Source organism: Vidua macroura, chromosome 5, assembly GCF_024509145.1.
Source record: "Vidua macroura isolate BioBank_ID:100142 chromosome 5, ASM2450914v1, whole genome shotgun sequence".
NCBI classification, from domain to species: domain Eukaryota; kingdom Metazoa; phylum Chordata; class Aves; order Passeriformes; family Viduidae; genus Vidua; species Vidua macroura.
Genome location: NC_071575.1, coordinates 28872125 through 28897121, shown reverse-complemented (window position 1 = coordinate 28897121; position 24997 = coordinate 28872125). Strand labels below are relative to the sequence as shown.

At 40.0% G+C, this 24997-nt stretch overlaps 1 protein-coding gene across 3 annotated transcripts in view; it reads right to left on the bottom strand.

Annotated features, from left to right (window-relative positions):
- The window catches only part of TRIM24 (tripartite motif containing 24), a 55420-nt gene extending 31910 nt beyond the window's left edge, over nt 1–23510 (bottom strand). For all 3 annotated transcript variants that reach the window (XR_008437253.1, XM_053978260.1, XM_053978261.1), the window contains exons 1-2: nt 23059–23510; nt 1455–1573 (exon numbers count right to left, since the gene is read on the bottom strand). Coding sequence is in view for 2 of the 3 variants with exons in the window: in XM_053978260.1 (XP_053834235.1) it covers nt 1455–1573; nt 23059–23452 (513 nt within the window). In the remaining variant the exon portion in view is untranslated. The remainder of the gene's footprint in view (nt 1–1454; nt 1574–23058) is intronic.
- Nucleotides 23511–24997: the final 1487 nt, after the last annotated feature.

Below are 24997 nucleotides of genomic sequence, written 5' to 3'. Positions count from 1 at the left end.
ACTGAAGGGTAGACAAGCGAGGGAAATTTAGGGACTTTAACAGAAGAACATGGTGTATGCAAAGCCATGAAAATAAAAATGAGAGATGTGAGACTGATGCAAGAGCGAAGACCTTAGTGATAACATGGGTGTTGGTGCAGCATACTGAGCCTATAGTGCATTTTAGTCTACGTTCTAATTCTCATAGCTTCTGTGTCCAAAACAGAATGTGTGTAATAATATTTTTAATTGTAAGAATAATTTTCTGTATCTTTACCGGTTACTGACCTGAGAGTTTAATATATTATACTAGGAATGAAGAATGGCTGGGTTTTATGTGAGATGCTGGGAATGTAGTAACAAAACAGGGCATCAGCTTAGATCTGACACAAGATCCTGATATTAGGAAAGCAATTGTGACTGACTGCCGTTATGAGGTGATTAATAAGGAGAATTTATAACAATAAGTTTCTTTGTATGGTGCTTTGTGTTTAAGCATAATAAACCACTATGTGTTTTGTTATGCTTAAACAGCTTATAAAAGCTGTACCTGTGACCAAAATATCTCTGAAAGCCAGTGGTTTATGGAGGTGGGTAATAGACTCAGGAAGAGTCACAGTATACTCTTGTATGCTTTGAAGAGATGTGGATATTGATGGGATATCTGCACTATTCTTATGAAGAATGCAGCAACATACAAAGAGGTTGAATTATTTACAATAAGTTCCTGAAGTTTAATAAAGGTCCATGAGTAAAGAGATGCATGAGATACTCCCTTACCAGCTAAAAATGAAGTCATGCAATATTTTGCTAAGAGATTGTTCAATTGTGATCCCACACAGATGTGACTGTTTGTTTGGTATTGCTTCCACACTAGCTAGTACTTGCCTCCTGAAAAAAACCATCATGAGAAATAAACTCCCAATATTACTGTTCTTCCAGATAAGCAACTTTTATAAGACGGCTATTACTTGACTGCAAAAGAAAGAAGAGAGAGTCTACATAAGGAAAACAGACAAGAAACCCCTACAATATACCATCCTCCCCAATTATCATTTTGAGCTTCTTCCTTGGCAACAGGACTCCAGCTATTTAATGCTATGTTTTGTCAGTAATGTGATAAAGTCCATTTAGATCTCCTGGTGTAGTGTTATTCAAGTCTTTGCTTCAAAGAGTGCTTCAAGTACCCTGTCCAATGTACAGAAATTCCCATTCTAATGCCTATGCCTTACTTTCATCTTTTGCTATTAAGATGCAAGTTTATATCAAGAATTAAAAGTAGTATAGGGTAACATAATCACCTTCTTCACATGCATTTTCATACATTTTAACTGATTTTCTAGACTAGCTACCCATGTGGTATTTAAGTACTTGAAATACTGCTTATGAAGAGCAAAAAGGCCACACAGCAAGAAGCCAAAGATATGCACACACATCCAAAAGGTGTTAACTTGATTACATGTTAATGCACTTACCTGATTTGATTTCTCTACTGTGCTACTGGGAACCTCTGTAGTATCCTTCACAAAAAAATTATCTATGATGTGTCTCTCTGCACATTCCTGACCACAAATTGGACAGCGGATAACACCAACTGGGGGGAAAAAAAGAAAATCTGATTATGCTTGCACAAACTAAGATATATTAAACAACTTCAAAGACAACTTGCAAGGATAAATATTTTTGAAAGGATGTTATACTACTTTCCTGTCAATAAGGTGTGAGCAAGAAAAATCAAAATCTCATTTATCACTGAAGTAACTTTTACTTGCTCTTCCCTGATGACATATTCTATCACCCAAGGTCAAACACTTTCTTGTTTCAATGCCATATGGAATTTGCCTTAATCTTATAAAGAAATAATTATTTTACTATAAAGGGAACATATTCCCATTGACAATTTATTGCTACAGAATAGATTAAAGTAAACACTTATTAGTGTGGAATATTAATAAGAAACACTGAGTGGTATTACATGCACACACACATACATGCCAGCAGTGTGACGTGACTGACCTTGATCCATGTCACATGAACACTCAAATTTAATGAGGTGACTTGTAGAGAAGAAGAATTGACCTCTATTAATATCATGACTACCTTCATATTAAGCAAGGGAAAGCAATAAAAACTTAGGAATAAATAAGCAGGGCTCCCTCCCTCCTCTCCTCTGCAAGAGGCAATGGGGTACAATTCTAAGACAGAAACATAATTAGGCTCCAGGTTGAAGAAAGCTGAGAACCAGTAACACAAAGGGTTAAACAATTAGTCTTTTCAACAGAATGGGAAGGACAAAGTTCAAAACTTGGAGTTGAGCTGTGTGTAGACTAGGCTGAAATGAAAAAGATCTATATAAACATTTTTAAGCAGACACCTTTTCTAGCTGCATAAAATAAGAATGTCCTATTAGCACTGAGGCTTGTTTTTAACATCCAAGAAAAATCTCTAAAATGCTAGGCACTGACATCTTGCTTGAAGAAAATTACTGTAGTCATTACAACTAAAAAAGGAAGCAATTGAAAGCAAGTTAGGCTGAAATAATCACTTAGGACATGGAAGTCACATGCAAAAAGCCTACAGTAGAACAGTCATGCAAGTCTACACTGACATAGATTCTAGACCTTCAGCTCCCATTTGAGAGGAAACATAAATTTAGGGCCTTAAAAAAGATCTGTTTACCCTGTTTAACCCAATGAATTCAACACCAGTATATAACTCACTACTTGCATATTTAACTAAACCAGTGTGGACTTAAAGCTGTTCCTGTTTCTTTTTTACAATAAAATGTAAAAGTACAGAAACTATTAAATATTTCCCTTTCTGCAGAAGAATTTAATTCCTTACTCTAATTGCTTCATACAAGATTTAGGTAACTTTTTCATAAGATTCTTCCAACAGATGCTCAAGATTTAACTGGCAATTCAGTATAAAGCACTGCTGTAATAAAAGTCCACCCGTTTTACTAAAGCATTTCTTCATTCTGGAAAATCAGCATGCACTTTTGTCACTTGTTATCAAGGCATTTCACTTGCATCTGAACAGCTATGATGTTAAGCTGATTTTACTCTAAGTGCCATTTTACCAGTCTGCATTTCAATACACATTTGTGCAGCTTCCTTTGACATACAAATTCCATTTTTTAGCTACAACTTTTGTAACATTTTTATATCATCATCTGCAAGGATAATTTAGAAATTCAGTTCTGGTAAGTCAAGTAGCTAGCAGAATTTCAAGTACTGAATTTCTCCTGTAATTAAGCAAATAAATTTACAACACTCAAGAGTGAACACATCTCCTAATACTCAAGCGACGCACTTTCCAAAAAAGACTATTTTTTACATTTTTCAACAGCACCAATTACAAACCACCCTCTCCCTGTTCCCTCACTGCTCATTCTTGACCCTGACAAAGCACAGTGCTCTGAGTTGAAACGAAAATCAGGAAGGGAGGAAACTTTCTAACACAATTTGAAGTATTGAAAAGCAGGCATTCTGTATTGCAGCACACTGGACACAGAGAGGCTCTTTTCTCTACTCTGATGTGTTGCAAAACTTTACAAAAAAGATATTTGCTCCATCATGATCATAAATATTGATTGCAGTGTACTTCCTGGCTAATATATACACATCATTTTTTCTAGAACTAATTTGCATGCATTCACCTCTTAGTAAGAGCAGTCCTTTTATGTTCCTACAGGGTCCTCTTGTTATAAATGGATGTGATTCATGCTAACAAAATTGTAATTATATCAATAATTTGGGAAAATAATTGGAAAAGTATGTTTGATTAGTGTTATGAAGCAGATGGGTTTCTTCAAGAATACATGTGGGAAACAGGATGCAGGAGTTGGATTTGACCTTGGGAATGGACGAAGTCACGAACTGACTCCCAAACCAAAATTGCCAACAACTGAAGTTAAGACAACTCCCAGAGCAGGATCGACCTTGAATATTAATAAAGTTGGGACCATTTCAGACAGGGAGTCTAAAATAGTGGTCTTATCTATGAAATAAATAAGGTTTAATTGGAACATCATGCTTACTTATATAACACCAAAGTTCAATGCACACATGTCACCTGCCAGGTTATCCAGAGGACATGTGAGGAAGACCTTCAGCCTTCCTCCAAGAAGACCCCATAGCAACAATGGGAGCATGTGCTGTGCAGTAGTGTGATGTAGATTTTAAGAATCAAAAATAGGAGATTTATGGAACTATTGATGAATATGTATTAGCACACAGTATATAGGTTGTGTTTGGATCCTTTTGCCTTCGTACAGGAGGCAGGGTGGGAAGCCCTCCCTGTACCCCGGTCGGTTTTGCTTATGCTTTATCTGAACCAATGCCAAATTTCTTTTTGTAACTACTTGATTATATTTGATTGTATTATTATTTTATACCTCAATTAAAATTGCTGCTGAATTTTAATCTTGTGGTTTATTGAATTGGACATATAGGGACCTCATTCATAACACTCTGAAGGGGTCTCTGGTGATTTACTCCCTGAGAGTCCCCAGTGTTACAGGTGACCTTTCCCTGAATTTCTCTTAAGGCATGCACTGTTGCCTCTTGTTACACAACTACCACAAAACTCACTGTATTCCTCATTATCTGTTTATCCACTGGTTCCAGCTACACAAAGCATCCTGTATGTCTACTTAATCTACTTCTTTAAAACACATTATTCCCTTACATGGACAAGTAAGGCTTCATTATGTTCTGTTCCTTTCATCAAGGTAACACAGGTGTCTGAGTCGGTCTCTGAATGTGTTTGGGAGATGGGTATAGACATAAAATGGGACTGGCAAACCAATTCAGACATGGATGTACTTTTCCTGCTCTCCTAAGCTTTACTTTCATCCCTTGCTCTGCTTCACTGACCAAATGCACTACTGAGTACAGTAAAGCAACATGAGAAGCAGCACAAGGATGGGAAGAAGACAACACCACCACTGAAGATTAAATCTGGGGCCACTGAACCCGATCAGCAGCATTAACCAGGGTTTGTAAGTCACCTTGAGTTGAAAATATGGAAGACAAGGAAGGGGAGGCAAGAAATTAGGAAACATACCAAGACAAACCAAATATTTCATGCGCCTTTTCACCAACAGAATATTGCCAACTACCTGTTCAAGAAATCACTTAGAATTTCTAGTGTGAGATGGGAAAAGGGAAAAAAAGGAAAAATTGCCTACCACTCTCAGAATCTTTGTGAATTTTCTTTTCTAGAATTCCTTATGCTGTCTCGCCTTATGTCAGGGGTTTCTTCTGCCACTGTGTGAAGGGTAAACTTGCTTTTGTGATAATCCTAGATTGATGACTGCTACACAAATCAGTTTTAACCCACATTTAGTCAACCTCAGGAGGGTGAATTTAAGCAAAAGATCTCAAGTATCAGGGTTTCTATTCATCAAAGTAATTCTATAAGATTCTCTTTAATGGAGCAAACACAAGAAGGTGAAAACATATGACTTAAATTGGGAGGAGTTTCATAATCATCATCATGTTAATTGTGAGGATAGTGAGTGAGCAGATCCCACATTTTTAGCTGCTCCTTTGTTCCAGGTGTAAGGAGTTAAAGAACACAGTTGCCTGTCTCAAAAACTGTTACAGCCACAGGCTGACTTTGCCATGAGATAAGCACAGAATGGAGTGACAGGATAGCCCATTCTGGGTAATGCATGCAGACAAAAATTCCCACTGTGGAAATGTGTGTAAAAAAGCATCTGCTTGCATGCATGTCACTGGTCAAACAGAGATCACCCCAAGTTCTGGGTCAGCTGAAATCTGCGACCACTGAAGCCACCTGAAAATGCCTCCCTGGATACCTCGAACTTGGACTGTAAGATAAGCCACCAGAGCAGGAACGAGATAAGATAAAAGGGGCGCTGTTGTCTGGGTGTTAGATCTGGGGGGAGGTTAACAAAGCTGGGGGAGAAGAATGTGTCACTGATAATGGACACAACTGCAGAATTTATGGGCCACAGGAAAGCCAGCTCAGCAACTGTGCTGAAATCAGCTTAGACTTGGTAAAATGTAATTCCGGCAGGGGGAGATCGACCACCAACTCAAACAGGAAGCCTGAGTACAAGGCCTAATTAGCATTAGAAGCAAGGGAATCAATTAACCAACAGAATAGTAGCGCCGTGTAGCCAATGTGCAGTAATTTGTTTCTTTGCTAAAATGTATGAATAGTGAAAAGACCAGGGGAATACCACTACTGAGAAGCCCAGGGTGAGGAAGAATGAAAAGGACACTACTGGATCTACAGGTGGTAACTATCTGATCTCTCTCTTTCTATTTCTTTCTACCTTTCTCCCTGACGTTCCATGTTAAATAAAGTCTGCATTATTGACTTCAGCATACGATCTTGTTTGAACCTTAATTTGGGCAGAGGCACATCTCAAAAGCTGGATCTTAGCATCAGGAGCATTGTTTTTTTCAGCTGTAAAGGAAGCTGGATCAAGCACATGTGGCTCTTAAGTAGGAGGAGTAAAAGAGAAGACTGAGCAGTCTTCTCAGTCTGCTCCTTCTGAGCAGCATTCTTAAAAAAATCCAAGTAGTTGTGGAATCTCACATTCAGATTTTGCTTGAACCAGGCCAGGATACAATGCTAACAAAAGTAGCAAAGCTGGCTCCTTTGCGCGTTCATTTCTATCCCATGACAACAGAAAGATTTATGCTACCATGCACTGAGCTGGATTAGGGACTGCAATATTGAGCCAAGGGGGCTGTGCCAGGAGAGAAGAGTGTTTGCCCCCACTGGCTACAGGCTCATAACATGTGCACCTCTTTCAAGGAATGTTAAGCTGCATTTTAGGTAGGAAAAATCATGGCCCATTCTTAGTCTTCTTCACAAGTTACATGCTGAATCCACAAGGGCATCTCATGCCATTCAGCAGAATGGATTTATAGGTTATACAGTCTTATTTCCAACTCTAAACTCAATTTCCTGGGAGTACCTTCAAGACCATTGAAGCATCCTGAGACAATAGGAGGATACTGCTCTGGTTTGCCCCAATTTTGACTCATCTGCGTCTTCACTGTTGCAAACATGTTTCAGAGCCAATTTAATAAAGCCACTGGATAATCATTTGTAGATCCAAGAGGGTATTTTTGTTAGTAGCTGCAAAATGCTTTACTAAAAAAAGGAGGACTCAATAATTCCCTTTCTTCAGATTAAATCAGTCAAAAAACCCACTAGTTTTTTTAAAAGAGAGCTCTCTTTATTAAATAGAGTGCTCAGAAGCAACTGGCAATTTTACCTGCAATGGCATAGTCATTACAGAATAAATAATTAGGGTTTCATACAGCAATCTTTCCCAGTTTTACAGATGTTTTGTTTGAAATTCTAACCATACAGATTTCAGAACAAAAAAATATTACCAGCAAGTAACACATCCAGTTAAAATGTTTAAAACATGGCCATGCTAATTAAAACTAATAAAAGGTATGTCAGAGATTGAAGGCAGCACCAGCTAGAAGATTTTTAACAAAACTAGACAGAAAATTAGGGTGTTTCAACTGTGAGCTACAGATTCTTTTTTCCTCTTGCTCTTTCTATAGATACCATTAGTACTTGCAAGCCTTTTCATTAAAATGCATGGGGTTTGAGGGTAAGCAGGTTATATTTGCACAGGTCATGTTTCTCAGTTAAGAACAAACACTTAGAAAACTTAATTTGAGAGGCAGTACCTTATGAAATAATGTCTGAATCAATTTTTAAAATAATTACTGCTTTCCTCTTGCTTCTCATTAAGCCACTACTGGTGCTGCAAAATTGGCACCTTCTTCAAACCAGTTTGTTCCAGAAAAAGCTGCTCCCATCTAGTTGTGACAGCCTGCTGCTGCTAGTAGAGGGGAGATAGGTTAAACCAATAAGCAGGCACATCTCAAGGGATGTGCCATATATCTACTGCCAAGATATAAACATTCCAACCCACCACCAATCTAGCAAAAAGTTTATTAAAATTATAATTAATTAATTGTTAATTTAAATCCTTTAAAATGCAAATAAATGAAAACCAGACAAAGACTATTAGCTGTAATCCCCCCTCTGGAAGAGTGTTACAGGCCAGTTTTTATGCTGCAGTACATTGACTTTCTTGGAAAGCACTGCAGAGCTGAATTAAAATATTTCAGCTGCTCTGTGAAATGGCTCATTGTTTTTGTTATACATGCCCAATCTTCAAACATTTTAGATAGCATGCATTGGACTTCAAGAATTGTAAATTTTGCAAGGATTGACTCTCCAGCCATTTCTGAATACCTTAAGAAATTCTGATGGCAGAGTTTACATTCACATCCAAAGCTGTCCAATGCATTTTCTTCAACAACACAATTATAAGAAGTGTCATAGTGCTAACAAAAGGAAACATTGTTAATTTGGGATAGACAATGTTTAAGTACAAGATGATGAACAAAAAGTCTCACTGTCTTGCAATGAACGTGCTTAAACGATGATGCAGAAGCTGCCAACAAGCCAATTGTCACTGCTGACTGTGATGAGCATTTCTTTCATCAAAATTAAAATACATTCTTTCCAGTCCTGAAATTGTCAAGTATTTCCAAATGATAGATAATTAATTCAGACATACAACATGCAAGGATGTTTAAGATTCTGTGATATTCTTGCATCATTTTCTCTGATCAGCCAAATATTTCATTTTGAAAGTGGGCTTAATGCTGTTTAGATTTATACACTCTAGTGAAATACCATTTTGCAGAGATAAGTCTTGGATCTTGCCAACAGTGCTCAAGTCCATTGTATCCGTGTGTTTCTGGAACAAGGAAATTAGTACCTTTCTCCATAAATAGCAGCATATTAACATGCTATTAATTTTTTAAAAATTTTAAAATCAACATTAATTTTATATATATGACTGGGATTAAAAAAAATTGTTGTCAATATCTCTGGTATGAAGATAGACCCTGCCTTACAGCACAACACAGGTAATAATCATTTCTTTGGAGCACAACATTTCATGCTCTGGTCTTCATCTTTTTGAGTTCTCATCTACCACCAGCTGTTAGTTCAGCAGTGGCAATACAATGCATCTATTCCCAGAAATCATAGCCATAAAAGTAGCAGGTTAGCAGAGTATAACTTGGACAGTTAGAGCCAGTCACAACCCAAAGAACCAAGCCCTTCTAAGGCACTGAAAGGGTTTGTTCTTTTTAATTCTTTGTTGAAAGGATGAAAACTACACTCCAACATGGGACACTCTTGAGTGTTTCGCCCACTTCTGTTTAGCCCCAGCTAAACAGAAGAATAATCCCATCAACACTGAGCAGATGTAAAGGTAAAAAAAACCTCAAAAAATAACTTTTAAGAATCTGGATCATATTAAAGGAACCAAATTAGAAGCAGTAGTGGGAGCAACAGTAGGTTAACAGGCTTTAGTCAGAGTATTTCAGTATAAATGTCATTCAAACAGGAGTGATAATGCAACTCAAGGCCTTTGACTAGCTCATGTTACTCCCTCTCTTCTTCAAGTGCTCAGATGCATCCTTGCAACCTGTTGTTCACAAGTCTGCTTCCATTCTCAGTAAGTTCACCACTCCGTAACTGGAAACTACCTAAGAGACTTGGCAAACTACCCTCTTGGCCCTCATTTTTGCAGCCACTAGCCTCAGGGGAGCAATTGAGGTGCCTAAACAGACATACATAATTTGGAGGTAATATCCTGCCTGGCTTCCAGCTGCTATTCCAGAAGGAAACAGGGCTCCTGTGGACTGTGCAGTACATTTACCAGCCCTTTTTAAAATATTACAGGCATCCCAAAAATTCAGCCATGGAAGAAGATATTTTAGTTCAGACAGCTGAATTTCAACTTATCTGCCTATTCTATGCCATGTATTTTTAATATTGTGATTTTGAATTCCTGTTGGAGAACACAACTGAGGCACACCGATCTTTGCACTCTAACAAACTGCAGTCTTTAAAACTTGCTTTAAAATGCTAAAGTGTCAATATTCAGAGCCATCAACTTGTTAACTGCAGTGTTCACGGCATCTGTCCATATTCTGCTACATGGATATTTATTTTGAGATTCTCCTCAAGAACAGAGTTCAGAAGTCATCAAATCTCTATTACGTTTCCTTCAAACTATCTCAAAATACAGATTACAGTGATGCAAAATATAATGGAACATTCCATCAACTTTATCTGTTAAGTATTTGTGCAGGGAATGGATGTTTAAAAATACATAGAAATAATATGTTGATTTAAAATAATAGGCTCTGCCTTTATTTAAGTTATTTTGTTTGGTGAGAAGGTGGAGAGAAAAAAAGGGCCGATTGTTACTAAGAAGAGATTTTTTACTAATTAATGTCTCTTCAATACATTCTTCAATGACAATATGATAATAGCACATTTACCATCCAAGTACACTGGCCAACAGTTAGATACCCAACAGCAAAAAAGAGGAATTTATGTATTTATCAATAAATTTTGAGTATTTTTAAAGGTACATTTTGAATCTGTGCTGCAATTAAATCTGTTCTATAACAAATACTTTGACCTGGAAGTATTTTAAAATTTTCTAGATTTATTTTTTTAAAGCTTTCTGTTGACAGGGACAGAGACAATGAAAAGTACAATAAATATTTGATGAAAATTCCCACTCTAATTGGAGAAAAAAATAAAGATACCTATTTCCTGCAGTTTACATCAGATAAGTCTGAGTGCTCTGCAAGACATTATTAATGGAATAAAAAAATAAAGCTCCAAGCCATTTAATGCATTTAAGTAATATAACCCAAGACTCCCAAATCCAGTCTATTCTGACTACATGTTATATTTAAAAGCTGTCCAACAATAAAGCTTGTCTGCAGGCAGGATTTTTGCATCTATGAAAAAGCAACTCTTAATGGCAGCACAAAACAAATACTGATTTATTATGCTGACTCCACGGAATAGAATTTTACACCTGAAAAATGGACAAAGTTTCTTTGCAGTGTTGCCAAGTTTCAGTGGGATTCATCTAAATGTTACATGAAGTTCCCTTCATAGTCATTGCAGACATAGGTAATAGTTAGGTCATGAGTGGTCTCCTTGTTAAAGCAGCTGTTTACATTTGGTCAGATGAATTACACCTTAAAAACACCTTAAAATTTTTTTTTGATGTAAAAAAAATTACACCTTAAACACTGCTTTCCAGTAACTATATTAGTACGCTTATCCACTACTAGGCATCCACTTCAATTGCAAGAATTCCTCTGATATTCTAAAACCAGTCATTAAGAGAGGAGAATATCCTCCAAGTATACTGCAGCTTACAGGGCTTGCACTTTTGGGTGCAGATGGTCACGAATAAAAAGCCAGCTCACTTTATATTCTTCTCTTACATGTGCCCAGTATGCCACAGCACCGTTGTAAGGGTTCAAAAAGCAAGGTGCCCAGCTTTTTCCAGTTCCTACATAGCTTTAAGAGTACCAAGCTGGAGCAATATATGCATTGTGAGATTCACACATGGCAACGCAGCCTGCAAGAACCAGCATTAATTAAGAAGTAGTGTTATCATCTCCTCTGACACTGTATTAATACGAAAATTACTGACTGTAACTAATAAAACATATTCCTTCTGGGTTGAAGAGATGAACTAATTGATCAAATAAGAACAACAGGGATTTCTAACAGCTGCCCTACAGCTTTCAGAAAACAGCAGGTTACAGAGCCAGCAGTGATACTGCTTATGTTCCCATGGTGTATCTCCTTCTGTTGCTGTAATCTGCAGTAGGTAACTGAACCATGAGCCAGAGCCTGTTGGCTGATGTGAATGAACATCCATATCCACAGAAGAAATCTAGCATTCCTATGGTTTTCTCCATTTTCTCAGAACTAAAGAACTCCTTCAAAGGAGCTTTCCCAGCATGACACTCTCAGCATTAAGAATGAAGCTTAAGAAAATTCATCTTCTAGCAAAACTGGTCTTCCCAAGTGCCATTTATATACCCTCTGTTCTTCACTCACTCAATCTCTTCCCAACTTCTTGCACCATACTGCCTCAAAGGATTATAAAGAAGTTCTGGAAATACTACACTTGGCATCCAATAGCAGCTTGGGAATGAACCAGGACCTTACTTCTACTCCTTTATTTTTAAGGAATAATCACAAGGGTTCCACCATGGCATTGTGGTTCCTTACCTACTTGTCTGGCATAATGACAAATGAAAAGCAAAAACAACCAGCCACAACTTTAAGCCAGAGGAGCAGTGATTCTGGCAAAAGTTTAAAGCCAGACATCCTGCAGCTTACAACACCTACACCATATTCTCAAAAATTTAGATCAGTCAAAAAGGCAGCCAAAGAAACCATTTTAAATCTGACCTCATCTCAATGGAACTGGGAGCAAGGAAAAGGGGAAAAAAAAGCCCACACATACAAACAATCAGATTGGAACACAATACAATAATACTGTTGCTTAATCGACTTTTAAAAGATGCAAGATTAGCATTTAGCTTCTTAAAGAATCCAGACTACAATCAGCTCTTGCACAAAGGGTGGAATGCAGCAAAGGGGACTGTCAGCTGAATCCATTTGGGATGCCCATAAACAAAGTCATCTTCATTTTGCCAAAACAGCTTATAAAATCATTATTTTGAGGGGAAAACTTTGGCCCTGTTGAGTGTCAGTGGCTGTGATAATAATCTAGAAGACACATGAGCTACCACAAATCATGGCTTTGCTTCTAACTTGTAGCTAGTCCAGCTACAAGGCCATTTCTGAAAAGCAAAAGACAACAGAGTACTGTCTCCCTGCACAATCCACCAAGATGCACACAATTTTACTAATCGTACCAGTGCCAATAGTCTATATATCAAATACTTATTTACTTATTTACTGATAAAAGCAATACTTGCAAGTCATTCTTATGGTACAGATAGAAGTTATGACAAACATAAGACTATTTTTTTTCATTTTTTGTTTAAAGTTCACTGCTAGATGTGGGAAGACCACAGGTCCTCCCACATGTTCCATTCCAGAAACTTCTGAACACTATTTCACAAGACTGGGCTCTGCCTTTGCTATGAAGCAGAAAATAAACATTCTATTTAACAACTTGGAGTGCAATATTTGAAGAAAGAGCTGCTAGCATCTCTGGACTAGCATACAGATAAACTATCTGAACACCACCTATGTTTATCCAAGGAAAGAATTCTATGTCTCTGTTTTGAGGTAATACTTAGACAACATTTAACACATGAGTTCTGAAACCACATTTGAGTTTCTTGCATAGAGAAAGGACTGAAGAAAACTTTAGAACTTCTCAAAGGAGATAAAGTTCCTTTAACAGTTGATTAAACTAAACAATCCAAGTACTCTAAGTTCAGTGATTTCCAAGATACGCCAGCCTGTGGGTTACACTTTCACAGTCCCTTCTCCCTACTCCCAAAGGAAAGATAAAACTGAACTATTGAAGGCCAAGCAGTCTGTAGTTAGTAAGCTCAACAACCAGTCCATAAGCTAAAACAAGTGAGAACAATAGCTGCTAAACAAGACAAAAGCAAATAAGGAATAGAATTATTGAGTGCTGAAAACAACTGCTTAAGCCAGAAAAGGTAGGAATCTGTAAACACAAAAAAGAGATAAATATAATCCAGACATATGTCACCCCCGGGGTTTCAAAGTTCCCAGACACTTAGCCATTACTGAGGTCCTGCTATGGGACACTACCTGTCATTATACAGCTCTACATTCATTCAACAAAGCTTGTCTGCTAAACAGATTGTCTTTATCTCAGTGTCCAACTGATGAGTTGCCTGCTACCCTAATTTATCACTTTAGGGCTGTGATACTGAAATCAGCCAGATAGAAACCGAATACTTAAACAGAATATTTAAAACTTAAAAGTTTTAAGTATTACAAAGCAGGCACTCTTTATTGCAGAGGTCTCTTGGAGGATCCTTCCTCTAATCAAGCACCCTGAGTAAACAGTTTTTCATCATATACACTGAAGACATATTCATTAGCTATCCCCCCTTACTTGATGTATATGTATTACTTTATTTGACACAGTCACCCCTTATTGAGAGTTCTTACAGGGTTCTTTGGTGGTCTTTTTCAGTGGTCCTCAATGTCCAGTGTCCTTTTGAGGTGGCTGTTCCTCGACCCCCACTTTTGAGTAAGCACAATATCATTGTTTTCCATAACTTCGGCTTTGTTGGCCTTGCAGAGCTGAGCTGGCATCCTGCTTGCCTTTTGCATGACTTCTGTTTGCCTAAGTTACATCCTCTACCTATTTCTGCAAGGCTGTGTTGTTCTGTTCTATCAGACTAAAATGGTGTTCTGTTCTACTCTTAGCTGGGCAATGCTATGAATTCCAACTTTTACTTGAAAACTGTTGAAACAATAGTTACAAATCGTCAAAGTTTTTCCAAAGGCAAAGAAGATTCAAAGCTGCTTCCCCTTCTTAAACAAACAGGTGAGAAAGGCATGTAATTTACACTCCTACATTACTTCAGCAACTAGTTTACTCATTTTAAAGCAAAGTCCACGATAGAAAAAAATTATGTGTTTCAATTCACACTTCTACTGTCCAGGACAATTTTGCATACTGCTTATTTCTAGTAACAGACTTGTTGGTGCTGGGCTGTTTTGTCAAGGCACTGCACCTTGCATTTAAAATTAGAACCTTGCTCCCACTTTAAAATGTCTCATTTCTCATTTTTCCTGTCCCAGCAGTGCTGCAACTCTCTCCCTCTTTCTTTCCACCTGCTCATTCCCTGTGCAGCTGCCAGTATTCCCTCCCCTAAAAGCTTTAGTGTTACAAGTACCCTGACATAGCAGGTTCACAACATGAACTGGTGTAAGGGCTGGATTAGAGCATTAGTTCAACAAACTTCAGCTCCACACATCCTTGACCACACTCAGACTCTAGAGGACATGCCTAGAAACAAATGAAGCCAGTCGAGTAAATTTTATTAAATGCTTTCTGACCTCATGTAGACATCCTAGAAAATACGGGGGGGGGGGGGGGGTCCAAGTCAGCATGTATGTTAAAATATCCCTGTTTATTTTTTACTCTAAAGCTACAGTCCAGACAGATGTGTTACCTCATTGGGAAAATTATACAGTCACTTTTCAAATTAGGCAATCATTTTACTTCAAAGGGTATTTGCACTACAGTCTTGTTTCAGTCAAATTCAAACTATATTCACTTGAGGGACTACAGTTGAAAGGGAAACTCTCCATTTTAATAGAAAGTTGCCTGTGGCAACTTATTCATTAATCAGAAGCAGAAACCTTTCTACATTCAGAAGGCAAATGACTTAGTTCCCTTGTCCATGTACTCCCATTTACAGAGGATTTAGCACCAGAGTTGCAGATTTCTTTTTTGAAATGAGGATGTCTCCATGACCCAAATCCACGTTACAAACAAGGGCCCTCAAAACCCATGAGTGCTGTTCAAAGAGCTGAGCCTTGCTAACTGCCATCCTTTTCCCATAGCCCACTGATAAACTTCAAAAATAACTAGAAACCTTGTTTAACATCAGTCCTCTATCATGTTAGTAATGTAAGTAAGGTAATGTGCAATTTTGTCCCACATAAAAACTTCAAATAAGCATTTACTTGAATCACTGGAGACACAGTATCAAGTAATTAGGGACATTCCTTAGCTCAACCCTCAGTTTCATAGCTGATTTTACAAGACTCTCTCCTGTTAAAATTTGTATTATTTTCTTACTTACTTTACACAACTGTTTCATGCTTTCTTTGGTGGTAAAGACTTATGGTTTTACACATAATCTCTGGCCAGTAGGCAAAAAAATAGATAATTTGGTCAGTTCAACTATGGCAGTGACACCTTCAAAGCACATTTGAACTGCTAGTACCTACATTAAACATACACAACTCCATAGCTACCTAATTGCTGAGGTAAATTTTAAAAGCATCACTGGAATTTTTCTATGAAAATTTTTTTCTGTGACCTTTAAATTTGCCCAAGAAAAAAGAATGCATCAAAAAACTGATGCACATAAAAGTTAAATCTAAATTAGTAAGTCCAATAGAAGATTTTGATACTATTAACAGTTCAGTGGGATCATCTGCACTGGCCCACAGCCCACACTTCAGGCCATATGCAACTGAAGAACCCTGCCTGACCAGTGTTGTGGAGCAGATACCTATCTTCAGCCCATGGAGAACCCTGTGCTGGAGCAGGTGGATGCCTGTAGGAGGCTGTGACCCCATGGGAACCCTGTGCTGGAGCAGGCTTCTGGCAGGACCTGGGGAGACAGGAGCCCACACTGGAGCAGGTTTGCTGGCAGGACTTGTGACGCCCTGAGGACCCATACTGAAGCAGTCTGTTCCTGAAGGATTGCAACCCCATCAAAATGACCCATGCTGGAGCTGTGTGTGAACAACTGCTGTGGGAAGGATTCACACTGGACAAGTTTGTGGAAAGCTGTCTCCCATCAGGAAGACCCCACAGTGGAGCAGCAGAAACACCATGTGACAAACTGACCACAACCCCCATTCCTGTCTCCCTGAGCCACTGAGCAGGGAGGAGGTAATGAATCAGGCATAAAGTTAAGCCTGGGAATGAGGGAGGGGAGGGGGAAAGGTTTTTTTGAAGTTTGCTTTTACTTCTCATCATCCTACTCAGATTATGATTGGTCATAAATGCAATAATTTCCGCAAACTGAGTGTGTTTTGCCCATGATGATAATTGGCGATTCCCCCATCCTTTTATACTGACCCACAAGATTTGCTACATTTTCTCTCTCCTTTCCAGTTGTGAAGGGGAGTGACTGAGCAGCTTTGGTGGGCATCTGGCATCCATCCAAGGTCAAACCACTGCACTACTGTATTAAAGTATTTCATTTTACTGCAAAAACCTTTTAAAAGCCGAAATTTCCAATTTCAGAAATAATGGATTTTTTCATCTAGTCAGTTACTCATCCTGAAATACAGTCCTATTTAGAATTCACCTAAAGTTCCTTTTGGTTTTCCCCTGGCTTGTTTTTAGATTAGATATAACAGGCAAAATACCAGCTTTACAAGTTTACTGTTACTGGGAAATTCCACTAAATAATATGGAAATTCCTCGTACAGCACATTAGCAAACACACACAATAGTGGCATAAAGATTTACCTATAGAAGTTTCTTGTACAAGTTTACCTATACAAGATTGACCTATACAAGTTTCTTTGCCTAAACAAGTTTCTTTAACAAAACATTCAGAATCAAGAGTTTCAACAAAATTTCTTTCTGAGATTTAACAAATTGGGTGAAGTTGAGACAATGTGGTCACTTTGTAGCACTCATGGAATTCAGCAGACCAAGCTAAAAACCTGCTGCATAACTGAGTAGCTCTTCAGGACATTTTTCCTAAGAATAAGCTAGCCCACAAAAACATTCTTCCACTTGCCTCTTCATGAACATATGCACCACTATTTTCCCTTGCTCTTCAGACAAGACATTTTCTTAAGAGATATCTCTACTATAAGCATTAAAACAACCCAATACATTTTCAGTTAGACACACCTGAGAATGTTAAATGCATCAGTATATATTTGCTTTCCTTGTGATCCTTTCACCTTATGATCTAGAATTCCTTTCCACTGCTAAAACTACTAATTGCTTACCAGAGACATTATAAGCTGATTTTGTATTGAAACAGAGCTAGGTTGGCCTCTGAGGATGGAAATCTTTGTCTGAAAAGAAGTTTCACACAATGATACAGCTATTTTGATAATGTGTACAGCCTAATTTCTCTAAGGCTTCCAACTGGAACGAGCTTGGCAACTGCAGTTGTTTTAACATTCATCTGATGTTCCTGATGGCTTCAGCTTTTCAATCTACCACTTTCTATGGGTGAAAGAAGCAAGAACATAAATGCAACCAAACTACCCTAGAAATACTACTCTGCATACATTAAACAATAAACATCTATTACATACTTACATTAATCATATATCAGAGCAAGCATGATTCAAGCTAATTTCCACAACATGCAGTTGCATGCCTTAATAAAGGCTGTATAGGCAGGCCTCCAGATTCATATGGAATTCCTGGTAGAAGAGGAAGCAGTAACTTTGGCAAATATATCCCTACTTCAAATTACACTTGTACAGTAGGTATCATATCACATCATATATATCTTGAGAGCATCCTTTTCTCTAAAAGAAGAGTATTATAACTAGAAAAATAAGAACTTTCTCTATTCATTAATACTTACATTAATATTTTAAGCTTTTACTAGTTTTGGGGTTTTTTTTTAACCAAGAGATTCATTCATTACAAGCTATCAAAACAATAATATTGTATTTCACCTGTAACAGTGCTAAATGCATTTCATATATGCAATCTCTGGGGCTCTGGGAATTTTCAATTCAAAGTAAGCACAAATTCAAAACAGAATGAAAACTAGACATGTCTTTCCTATACATATTCCTATAACATACACTATTTCCAAATATTAGCACTCCCACATCTCCTTATTTTGGAGGATAAACAATTCACTTCTTGATGCACCACAGCAGAAACAAGATGATCCTTGTGAAAAAGATGCATAGATGCAACCATGCCTGAAACAGCCACATAAATAAAACATGGGCTTTTTGTAATGGCAAAGACAAAGAGAATTCACTTTAAGCAAGTGGCAACATCAAGGATGAAATGGAAATAATAATTTGTAGCAGCAGATTTAGAAAAAGAATCTTAAGTCTTCTTAGATTACCAAGACATGGAAGAAAAATGGAACTTCATCATAAGAAACTTCAAATGAAGCTATTATATCCTTCAAACTAACTAATAAAGATCCCAATTATTATCCAACTAAAGGAGGGAAGCAACAAAAGAAACAAATAACAAAATTTAAGTTGATGTCAAAAGCTGTATTTTCAAGGTCAAATGAAGTGATGACACCAGAAAGTCCAGATATAAAGATCAGATGAGAAGCTGAAAGCATTTGAACCTATCTGTAAAAGGATTTCCTGTGGGACATCATAAAAAAAGCAGATGCCATGCACATATCTATGGGAATGTCAAGGGTAAGGTCTTCATTGCATCATTAGAGAACTTCAAAATGTATTGCCAAGTAAATATTTCTAGGAAGTAATAACCTGAAACATGAACACCTCTGAATCCTTGTTTATTAACTCTGAAGTATTTATTCCTTAATTAACAGCAAGTATTGAACATATTTGAAATGTTAGTACAGACACTCCAAGAACTTAGATCATGGGATTGTCCAAACATTATATGCTTCTAACAGCTTCATATAAATTTGTTTCCTAGTGGGTTTGCTACAGAGGAGTAACAGATAAAAAAAGTTTCTCTCTACTATTTTGGCATTGACACTAGTAAGATTTCATGATGATACCTGCATAAAACTTTGCTACGTCTCTCCATTCACAAGTTTTTCCCTACACCAGTTCCAAGTCTATTTCGTGCACAAATTTATGACAAAGAACAAACAAGGTTACTTGCAACTCTAAAAGTTTTGAGAAGGGATAGAATTTCAATCTCTAACTTCACAACTTTCACGTACCTATTCCACATCTGAAAATTACAGAAAAGTACTCTGAGGGTCTGTGCATTGCAAACACCACCCTTTAAGTGCAGACTACTACTCACTCAAGTGCAGCCCAGACAAAATCTGGGCAAATGGCAGACCTCTAATAGCAGCAGTTCCAGTTGTAAATAACACAACCAGACAGTAGAGAATGGCCATTTGATGAAAAAAAAAAAAAAAAAAAGAAAACCCACATGAACTTAGCCAAATAGCTAGTAGAGGTGGCTGTAGATGCTTGCTCAGAAGCCAGTGTCACATTTACAGAGCTGCTCTCGCACTCCCTGCAGTCCATAATATTCTGTCTGACAACCCATTTTTTGGCAATGCAACACCAAAATTATCATCAATAGCAAATAAACTACCATTGAACATTCAGAAAGCAGTGAATTCTCCAGTGCTAAAACCACTGGTGTCTGACACACTGTTGACTCTTCAACACCTCCAACTTCAGGAATGGTAGAGAAATCAGAAAATCTGGTTTTTCTTTTCTATAGAAGTTATTCTACTTCAAAACTGAGTGCATGTGGCAGTATAGAATATATCCATGCCAACTTGCCTCTCCACCAGTTTGCCTTTGCAAGAGGAATAATAGTTAACATTTATCACATGAAACTCTTCAGTATGTCTTGCCACTTGTCTGCTGTCATCCATGTTGAATCTTGTATTCAAGTGAGCAACTCCAGAACTCTTAATTCACTTTAAGCTTGAAGTCTTTTCTTTCACAGCTCCTTAATTAGTTGTTAGAATCTTCACAGAAAGAGAGCCAACAAATAAACTCATCTGTATGTTGGAAGTTGAAGGCACACTTTATTTCAATAAAGTGAACAAATGTTTCTTCTTGGAAACAGTTTGATGAAGACAAAAAGTCTCTCCAGATTATACCTGAAACTCAACCTCTTCAGCTAATTTCAGTACTCATACAACACACAAGGCTGGTTTGGTGAAGCACTTTTCAAATCACATCCTCTCTTTTGTTCAAGACAGACTTCATTCTACCAATCTTTCTTCAGGCTTCTTTTTGTGAAACTCAAGCACTCAGCACAGGCCCATAAGCAGCCTGTCTGCTTATCTCTCAGGACATTTTCATAGTTTGCAATTCCATTGTGTTCCTTACTTAGGACATACCTTCCAGCAACAGCTTCCTTGATGCTTAATTCTTCAGTTTAGTCACAGTAATTCCATAATTTACATCAGAAGAGTAATTTGTTACCCAGCTTCCTAAGATTATACTCTTCTGTTAATTTCTTCATGTCACTCCTAATAAGCATTTTGCACAACATATTATCAGAAGAGATGACAGTTTTGCAGCACTTTGGTCCTTCTTACCTTCTTGTGAGAATTTAAGAACTCGTCCAGCTGTAATGAATTTCCTCTGTATAATCAGTTTTGGACAGTAACAGGTGGGTTTTTTCCCAATCCTAGCTTCAAATTCACAGATTTTCTTGTATGAGTTGGAAAACAGAAAGTAGACAATGCACTTCACCAAGTTTGGCCATAGCTAGCTAATACACAGTCCCTGTCATTTTAACTAAGGCAAACACATGACAAGTAAAGATATAAAAAAATACTCAGGGTGAGTGTGAGTTTCTTCTTCCAACTGCACAATGAACTCTAGTATGGGAGCATGAAAGCAGCTTCGGAGAAAAGTCAAAAGGGTAAAAATAATTGTCACCAAAAATACAGTATGTCTGCAAATATTTAGAATGAGGAGGAGTATGTACTGTGAAATCATGCATACAGAACCAACTCACAATCAAAAGGAGGGAACAGAGCTACAAGCTTACTGTTGCTGTGATTCATTATCAAGCAGATGTTTGAACAGCACTAATCTTTTAATTCTTATGTTGCATCTCATTTCTCATTCAGCTACAGATTCCTATTTCTGCTATATTTATATTGAACATCTGCAAATGGACCTGTATTGTTCATGACCTCAAATCTCAGAGGACAATGATGATATTGCCTGTTACATTACCTTGCACACTCCTGAGCTTGTATCTATATCCTCTTTCCTATTTCCAAGTATCTCATCTTGAAATATCTCATCATAGTCCAGAGTCTGTGTTTTTCTGTTCCTCCCATGCAGAATTTCCCACTTATAGACATAGGAGCAATAACATGTCCTGAATCAATGAAGCTGAAGTATATAAGCTTTGGGTCTCACAGATTTTCCCATTCTGTAACTTTTGATTAGGCAGTCTGACTATGACATACTTTACATGCTAAAATTAAAGACTGAATGAATACATTAACACAGACATTTACACAGATGAAGAGGCTCAGCATATCCTGTTAAGATACTTGGGAGTTTCTCAGATATTATGAAGCAAGTCTCTAGCTGTTACAACTACTTCTTTCTCTAGAGAGGGTGTTTCCTTTACGAATTGCTGCAAACACTTTACATATTCGAGTGGTAATCTTTGCTCAGAACTCCGGCAGAATGGAGTTTTCCTAAGTCCACTTAAAGGACTTAAGAAGGTCAACCTGGAACTGCTACTTTTCACCTGAACCCTCACTACACATTCCAACACGAACAACCTCCACTAATACCTATGGATTAGCTCAATTTCCATCACACTTCCTCTCTCCTACACAAATTTTTCCAAGACCTTGACCAGCTTCCACAACAGGATGCTTGTTTGCACTTTTTTCTAAGACGAAATTGCCTTTAACAAAACTAAGTGATCCATTAGACCTAGCCCTAAGAGAGCTACGGGAGAAAAAAAAAAAAAAATTAGGAAAGTAGTTTCAAACGGAAAGAGTTTATTCCGCACCTTCTACAGCGCCATGTACTTTTCAAACACATTGACAGAGGCTACTGTGTCAGTACATGAGCGTAACAAAACTTCCTCGCGGCATTCTCCCTTCGGCGCGGTAATTAGTAAGTAAGTGGCGCATGAATGCATCAGCAGAGCCATCCAGGCTGCCCACGGCCCCGACAAGTGTTGTTATTATTGCTCGGCCGCCCCGGTCTCCGCCCAGGCGTGGGGTCGCTCCCGGCCGAACGCCGCGCACGGCGGATGACACCTGCAGGACTCCCCTCCGGCCGCGCTCCACACACGAAACACCACTCAAAAAGAGTCTGTCCTCCCGCTACGCTTCTGCGCCTTGTTATCAGCCCGTGTTCAGGTTTTCCGCCGGCCAGGGGCCAAAGCCTCCCGGCTCCCCCGATAAGGGCTGCCCGGCCCCGCACCCACGGCCCGGAGCGAGAGACCGGCTCTCACCGCCCCTCTCCATCTGAACACAGAGGTCCTGGGAAAGCACAGTAGTTCTGCCTTCCCTCCGAGGTGGGAAATTTAAAAAAAATAACGATTAAAACAAACCAAGCCACAGCACTACCCCGCCGCCAGCCTTGGCGCTGGCGAGCAGCTCCCGTCCCGACAGCTCCGTGCCCCGGCAGCTCCGCGGCCGGGCACCCGCACCCCACCCACGGCACCCGGTCCCTACAGCTCCCCGTCCCCCCAAACGCGCCCCACGGGCCTCCCGGTTGAAGGGGGCAGTACCCCCAGACAGGGGAAAAGGGGGTACGGGCAAGAAGGGAAGAAAGGTCACTTACTGGGCGTGCAGTGCAGGGGTGAGGCTTGCGAAGAGACGGGCGAGGCGGGAGGCGCCGCCGGCGGCGGCTCCTTGAGGGCGGCCGCGGCCGCGGAGGTCAGGACGGGGGGCAGCATGAGGTACCGGTCCGGCTGCGGCAGGCAGCGTTGGCACACCGAGTGCAGGCAGGGCAGCAGCTTGGGCCGCCGGCTCTGGATAGGCTGCCCGCACACGCCGCAAGTGTCCAACAGGTTGAGCGGGGCCGCGTCCCCGCCGCGCTCCGCCGGGCCCTGCCGGCTCTCGGCCTCGTTCTCCCCGCTCAGCGCCGCCGCCGCCGCTGTCCCCGGTCGGTCCGCCGGGCACGGCCCCCCCGCCGCCGCTGCTGCAGCTGCTAACGCCGCTGCCGCCTCTTCCATTGTCCTGCGCCGGCCGCCGCCGGAGAGCCGAAGGGAGGCGGAGCAGCCCCGCCGCTTCCCGCCCGCACCGCCGCCGCCTACCGGCCCCCGCCCCGCGGGTGTTCGTGCGCCCGCCCCGGCAGCGGCTGCCCCGCCGCTCCGCGCCGCCAACGGCCGCCTGCGCCCCGCCCCGCCCCGCCGGGGCCGCGCCCCCGCCCCTCTACGTGCGGCGAGCGCTGCCCCGCCCGCCCCGCGGCAACCGGCCCGGCCGCCGCGGAGCCCCGCCCCGTCCCGGGAGCCCCGCCCTCTCCCCGGCACCAGTGACCGCTCGCTGTCAGCTGGGTGGCTACCTGGCCCTGTCCGGGTGAGAGGAAGGGCGGGAAGTTCCCCTTGAATATGAGGAAAAACTTCTTTACTGTGTTGGTGACCATGCTCTGAACCCTCAGGTTGACCAGAGAGGGTGTGGAATCTCCCTCAGTGGAGATGCTCAAGAACTGTCTGGACACAGTCCTGTGCCATGTGCTCTGGAATGACCATGTTTGAGAAGGGAGGTTGGCCCAGATGACCCACTGTGGTCCCTTCCAGCCTGACCCATGCTGTTATTCTGTGAGAGGTATTTGTCCCTTGGACAGGACGTTGAAAGAGGTCACCCTTCTCCCTGCCCTATGTGCAGGTGAGAGTCTGTAAGTTTTGGCCTGTGTTTGGTTTGGTGGATCACAGCAATACCACCATATGCAGTCATGTTACCTGCCTGAAGCTAATTGGTGATTGGTACAATTAAAAAGATACAACAGAAAAGTACAATTCTTGTTTAGACACAACATTTTATTGAATCAAAGGCCTTAAGTATTGTGCTGGTGAGACATTGGAGCAGGTTGCCCAGAGAATTGTGGATGCCCCAACCCTGGAAGTGTTCAAGGCAATGTTGGACCGATACTGAAATCAGACAACAAACTTTCTAACACAATTCTGAGTATCAGACAGCAGGCATTCTTTATTACAGTGCTGGACACATCAGAAGGATAGCTCTGTTAATCTGATGTGCATCCAGAAGGTACAATAAGTTATTTATTCCACCATGATCATACATATTGATTACAGTGTACTTCTGGGTAATACATAAACATCACTTTTCATAGAACTAGTTTGCATGCAGCTGCCTCCAACTCTCCTACTCAAAGTGTTTTAATGTCCCTAGAGGGTTGTCTGAAGGGGTCTTTGGTGGTTGTACTCACCAAGTGCCCCCAAAATTACAGATGGCCTTTCCTTGAACCTCTCTTAGGGCATGCACTGTTGCCTCTTTTTACGTAACTTGGCCCAAGAAGCCACTATATTCCTCATTATCTACCAGTAGTTATCTACTGGTTCCAGCTACATTTATCATCCTGTGTGCCCACTTTTACATTCTTTTATAATTTTTTGTTAGTTGGTCTTTAAGCTCTATCCAGCAACTTCAGGGGAACTGAAAATTTCTCTTCTCTGTGTTATCTATCAGGACTTTGAGCAACCTGGTGTAGTGGAAGGTGTCCGGCCCGTGGTAGGGTGGGGTGGAAGCAGATAATAGTT